Raw genomic sequence first — 6,000 nt, forward strand, 5'->3', positions numbered from 1 at the left:
GGGCGTGCGGCGTGGCCCTGGCCCTGGCCCTGGGCGTGCGGCCTGGCCCTGGCCCTGGCCCTGGCCCTGGGCGTGCGGCGTGGCCCTGGCCCTGGCCAAGGGCGTGCGGCGTGGCCCTGGGCGTGCGGCGTGGCCCTGGGCGTGCGGCGTGGCCCTGGCCCTGGCCCTGGGCGTGCGGCGTGGCCCTGGCCCTGGCCCTGGGCGTGCGGCGTGGCCCTGGGCGTGCGGCGTGGCCCTGGGCGTGCGGCGTGGCCCTGGCCCTGGCCCTGGGCGTGCGGCGTGGCCCTGGGCGTGCGGCGTGGCCCTGGCCCTGGCCCTGGGCGTGCGGCGTGGCCCTGGCCCTGGCCCTGGGCGTGCGGCGTGGCCCTGGCCCTGGCCCTGGGCGTGCGGCGTGGCCCTGGCCCTGGCCCTGGGCGTGCGGCGTGGCCCTGGCCCTGGCCCTGGGCGTGCGGCGTGGCCCTGGCCCTGGCCCTGGGCGTGCGGCGTTGCCCTGGCCCTGGCCCTGGGCGTGCGGCGTGGCCCTGGCCCTGGCCCTGGGCGTGCGGCGTGGCCCTGGCCCTGGCCCTGGGCGTGCGGCGAGGCCCTGGCCCTGGGCGTGCGGCGAGGCCCTGGCCCTGGGCGTGCGGCCTGGCCCTGGCCCTGGGCGTGCGGCCTGGCCCTGGCCCTGGCCCTGGCCCTTGGCATGCGGCCTGGCCCTGGCCCTGGCCCTGGGCGTGAGGCCTGGCCCTGGGCGTGCGGCGTGGACCTGGCCCTGGGCGTGCGGCGTGGCCCTGGCCCTGGCCCTGGGCGTGCGGCGTGGCCCTGGCCCTGGCCCTCGGCGTGCGGCGTGGCCCTGGCCATGGACCTGGATCTGGCTCTGTGCGTGCGGTGTGGGGTGTGGGGTGTGGGTCCGGCCCTGGACCTGGGCGTGCGGTGTGGGTCTGGCCCTTGACCTGGCCCTGGGCGTGCGGTGCGCGTCTGGGTGCGGCCCTGGCCCTGGGCGTGCGGTGCGCGTCTGGGTGCGGCCCTGGCCCTGGGCGTGCGGTGCGCGTCTGGGTGCGGCCCTGGCCCTGGGCGTGCGGTGCGCGTCTGGGTGCGGCCCTGGCCCTGGGCGTGCGGTGCGCGTCTGGGTGCGGCCCTGGCCCTGGGCGTGCGGTGCGCGTCTGGGTGCGGCCCTGGCCCTGGGCGTGCGGTGCGCGTCTGGGTGCGGCCCTGGCCCTGGGCGTGCGGTGCGCGTCTGGGTGCGGCCCTGGCCCTGGGCGTGCGGTGCGCGTCTGGGTGCGGCCCTGGCCCTGGGCGTGCGGTGCGCGTCTGGGTGCGGCCCTGGCCCTGGGCGTGCGGTGCGCGTCTGGGTGCGGCCCTGGCCCTGGGCGTGCGGTGCGCGTCTGGGTGCGGCCCTGGCCCTGGGCGTGCGGTGCGCGTCTGGGTGCGGCCCTGGCCCTGGGCGTGCGGTGCGCGTCTGGGTGCGGCCCTGGCCCTGGGCGTGCGGTGCGCGTCTGGGTGCGGCCCTGGCCCTGGGCGTGCGGTGCGCGTCTGGGTGCGGCCCTGGCCCTGGGCGTGCGGTGCGCGTCTGGGTGCGGCCCTGGCCCTGGGCGTGCGGTGCGCGTCTGGGTGCGGCCCTGGCCCTGGGCGTGCGGTGCGCGTCTGGGTGCGGCCCTGGCCCTGGGCGTGCGGTGCGCGTCTGGGTGCGGCCCTGGCCCTGGGCGTGCGGTGCGCGTCTGGGTGCGGCCCTGGCCCTGGGCGTGCGGTGCGCGTCTGGGTGCGGCCCTGGCCCTGGGCGTGCGGTGCGCGTCTGGGTGCGGCCCTGGCCCTGGGCGTGCGGTGCGCGTCTGGGTGCGGCCCTGGCCCTGGGCGTGCGGTGCGCGTCTGGGTGCGGCCCTGGCCCTGGGCGTGCGGTGCGCGTCTGGGTGCGGCCCTGGCCCTGGGCGTGCGGTGCGCGTCTGGGTGCGGCCCTGGCCCTGGGCGTGCGGTGCGCGTCTGGGTGCGGCCCTGGCCCTGGGCGTGCGGTGCGCGTCTGGGTGCGGCCCTGGCCCTGGGCGTGCGGTGCGCGTCTGGGTGCGGCCCTGGCCCTGGGCGTGCGGTGCGCGTCTGGGTGCGGCCCTGGCCCTGGGCGTGCGGTGCGCGTCTGGGTGCGGCCCTGGCCCTGGGCGTGCGGTGCGCGTCTGGGTGCGGCCCTGGCCCTGGGCGTGCGGTGCGCGTCTGGGTGCGGCCCTGGCCCTGGGCGTGCGGTGCGCGTCTGGGTGCGGCCCTGGCCCTGGGCGTGCGGTGCGCGTCTGGGTGCGGCCCTGGCCCTGGGCGTGCGGTGCGCGTCTGGGTGCGGCCCTGGCCCTGGGCGTGCGGTGCGCGTCTGGGTGCGGCCCTGGCCCTGGGCGTGCGGTGCGCGTCTGGGTGCGGCCCTGGCCCTGGGCGTGCGGTGCGCGTCTGGGTGCGGCCCTGGCCCTGGGCGTGCGGTGCGCGTCTGGGTGCGGCCCTGGCCCTGGGCGTGCGGTGCGCGTCTGGGTGCGGCCCTGGCCCTGGGCGTGCGGTGCGCGTCTGGGTGCGGCCCTGGCCCTGGGCGTGCGGTGCGCGTCTGGGTGCGGCCCTGGCCCTGGGCGTGCGGTGCGCGTCTGGGTGCGGCCCTGGCCCTGGGCGTGCGGTGCGCGTCTGGGTGCGGCCCTGGCCCTGGGCGTGCGGTGCGCGTCTGGGTGCGGCCCTGGCCCTGGGCGTGCGGTGCGCGTCTGGGTGCGGCCCTGGCCCTGGGCGTGCGGTGCGCGTCTGGGTGCGGCCCTGGCCCTGGGCGTGCGGTGCGCGTCTGGGTGCGGCCCTGGCCCTGGGCGTGCGGTGCGCGTCTGGGTGCGGCCCTGGCCCTGGGCGTGCGGTGCGCGTCTGGGTGCGGCCCTGGCCCTGGGCGTGCGGTGCGCGTCTGGGTGCGGCCCTGGCCCTGGGCGTGCGGTGCGCGTCTGGGTGCGGCCCTGGCCCTGGGCGTGCGGTGCGCGTCTGGGTGCGGCCCTGGCCCTGGGCGTGCGGTGCGCGTCTGGGTGCGGCCCTGGCCCTGGGCGTGCGGTGCGCGTCTGGGTGCGGCCCTGGCCCTGGGCGTGCGGTGCGCGTCTGGGTGCGGCCCTGGCCCTGGGCGTGCGGTGCGCGTCTGGGTGCGGCCCTGGCCCTGGGCGTGCGGTGCGCGTCTGGGTGCGGCCCTGGCCCTGGGCGTGCGGTGCGCGTCTGGGTGCGGCCCTGGCCCTGGGCGTGCGGTGCGCGTCTGGGTGCGGCCCTGGCCCTGGGCGTGCGGTGCGCGTCTGGGTGCGGCCCTGGCCCTGGGCGTGCGGTGCGCGTCTGGGTGCGGCCCTGGCCCTGGGCGTGCGGTGCGCGTCTGGGTGCGGCCCTGGCCCTGGGCGTGCGGTGCGCGTCTGGGTGCGGCCCTGGCCCTGGGCGTGCGGTGCGCGTCTGGGTGCGGCCCTGGCCCTGGGCGTGCGGTGCGCGTCTGGGTGCGGCCCTGGCCCTGGGCGTGCGGTGCGCGTCTGGGTGCGGCCCTGGCCCTGGGCGTGCGGTGCGCGTCTGGGTGCGGCCCTGGCCCTGGGCGTGCGGTGCGCGTCTGGGTGCGGCCCTGGCCCTGGGCGTGCGGTGCGCGTCTGGGTGCGGCCCTGGCCCTGGGCGTGCGGTGCGCGTCTGGGTGCGGCCCTGGCCCTGGGCGTGCGGTGCGCGTCTGGGTGCGGCCCTGGCCCTGGGCGTGCGGTGCGCGTCTGGGTGCGGCCCTGGCCCTGGGCGTGCGGCGTGGCCCTGGCCCTGGGCGTGCGGCGTGGCCCTGGCCATGGACCTGGATCTGACTCTGTGCGTGCGGTGTGGGGTCTGGCCCTCTACCTGGGCGTGCGGTGTGGGTCTGGCCCTTGACCTGGCTCTGGGCGTGCGGTGTGGGTCTGGGTGCGGCCCTGGCCCTGGACGTGCGGTGTGGGTCTGGGTGCGGTCCTGGCACCGGGCGTGCGGTGTGGGTCCAGCCCTGGCATCGGGCGTGCGGTGTGGGTCCGGCCCTGGCCCTGGACCTGGACCTGGGCCTGGCTCTGGGCGTGCGGTGTGGGGTCTGGCCCTGGCCCTGGACCTGGCTCTGGGCGTGCGATGTGGGTCCGGCCCTGGCCCTGGGCGTGCGGTGTGGGTCCGGCCCTGGCCCTGGCTCTGGGCGTGCGGTGTGGGTCTGGGTCCGGGTCTGGCCCTGGGCGTGCCTTGCGGGTCCGGCCCTGGCCCTGGGCGTGCGGTGTGGCTCCGGCCCTGGCCCTGGACCTGGATCTGGCTCTGGGCGTGCGGTGTGGGGTGTCAGTTGTGGGGTGTGGGTCTGGCCCTGGACCTGGCTCTGGGCGTGCGGTGTGGGTCTGGGTCTGGGTCCGGGTCCGGCCCTGGCCCTAGCCCTGGCCCCGGGTGAGGGGCGTGGGTCCGGCCCTGGCCCCGGGTGAGGGGCGTGGGTCCGGCCCTGGCCCCGGGTGAGGGGCGTGGGTCCGGCCCTGGCCCCGGGTGAGGGGCGTGGGTCCGGCCCTGGCCCTGGTCCCGGGTGAGGGACATGGGTCCGGCCCTGGCCCTGGGTGAGGGGCGTGGGTCCGGCCCTGGGTGAGGGGCGTGGGTCCGGCCCTGGCCCTGGCCCTGGCCCCGGGTGAGGGGCGTGGGTCCGGCCCTGGCCCTGGCCCCGGGTGAGGGGCGTGGGTCCGGCCCTGGCCCTGGCCCCGGGTGAGGGGCGTGGGTCCGGCCCTGGCCCTGGCCCCGGGTGAGGGGCGTGGGTCCGGCCCTGGCCCTGGCCCCGGGTGAGGGGCGTGGGTCCGGCCCTGGCCCTGGGTGAGGGGTTTGGGTCCGGCCGTGGCCCTGGGTGTGGTGTGTATGTGTTTGGATTTGCGTCTGAATCTGACCCTGGGTGTGTTGTTTGGTTCTGGCCCTGACACTCGGTCTGTTCGGGGGCGGCCCTGGATGGGTGAAGGCGTTAGGTTTATGCCTGGGGTCGGTCCGGACTTCCGCGGCGTCCCCTGCCTCCCGCTCCGTCACTCACCGGGACGCCTCCCCCAGCCTCGGGCCGCTCGATCATTCTCCTCTCGCTCGGTCACCCACGCACCGCCGTGCAGGCCGCGCCCCCGCTCCCCTCGGCGCTCTCGCGGCTGCAGCCGTGAACCCGCAGCATCCGAAAACCGGGCGCGCTCCCGCTCCAAACACACCCAGGCCGCATGGGCCCCTCATACACGAATCTTATTGGTTCATGGACCACGTCTCATCGTAAACGCTGCGAGTTCACTGAAAACACTCAGGGGACTGGTCACACTATCTACACGGAGTAGGTTAGCCTGTCACATCGGGACCAGACACGTTTACGGTGGTCACTTTGTCACTTCGGGAGGAGACGCAAAAGGAGAAGTCACCCTGTCACTTAGAGACACAGGGTGCGGTCACTCTGTCACTCAGGGAATAGACACGTATAGAATGGTCATTCTTATACTCAGGGATTAGACACAACACAGAGTGATCACTTTATCAATCAGGGACTAGACATACAGGGAGACATCACTTTGGGACCAAGTGAAATAGCTCAACAGAGGTCAGCATCCAGTCACGTCGTCACCCTTTATTTACAGCTTCCTTCGAATGAGCAGAATCCATGACTCCTGTTTACCTCTGTCAGCCAGTGCTCCTGGATTTGACCAGGTTAACAGCGCCAATCAGGGAACTCATAATCCACGATACCTCCTGAATGACTGATCATGTTACAATCATACATTCATAACCTTCTAAGTCTAGGGACATTGGCCTGTTCTTTTTCTTGTAGCTTCTCCTGGGGCATTTTTGCACCAGATCTGGTTCCTCTATTCAATTGCAGATACAGAACGTAGCCTGCCTCTGGCACCCAGAGTGTCTTGGCAAAAGTTTGTCTTTTTCAGGCAGTAAGGGTGCCAAGACTGTGACACTGGATGTGTCCATCCCAGACTTGTTCAACGTGTGACAGGGCAGGAGAACCCTGGCTATTACGAAGGGCCAAGTATGTTATGTTCCTGCCCTCTTTACAGGTTTGCAGCTTTCATA

At 75.0% G+C, this 6,000-nt stretch overlaps 1 protein-coding gene across 1 annotated transcript in view; it reads right to left on the reverse strand.

Annotated features, from left to right (window-relative positions):
- LOC125459875 (septin-7-like) overlaps positions 1 to 5,301 on the reverse strand; it is a 67,627-nt gene extending 62,326 nt beyond the window's left edge. Inside the window, exon 1 of the mRNA XM_048546848.2 lies at positions 4,979 to 5,301. Within this exon, the coding sequence (XP_048402805.1) occupies positions 4,979 to 5,014 (36 nt within the window). The 5' untranslated portion in view covers positions 5,015 to 5,301. The remainder of the gene's footprint in view (positions 1 to 4,978) is intronic.
- Between the last annotated feature and the right edge of the window lie 699 nt (positions 5,302 to 6,000).

This window comes from Stegostoma tigrinum, chromosome 16 (genome assembly GCF_030684315.1).
Source record: "Stegostoma tigrinum isolate sSteTig4 chromosome 16, sSteTig4.hap1, whole genome shotgun sequence".
Lineage (NCBI taxonomy): Eukaryota > Metazoa > Chordata > Chondrichthyes > Orectolobiformes > Stegostomatidae > Stegostoma > Stegostoma tigrinum.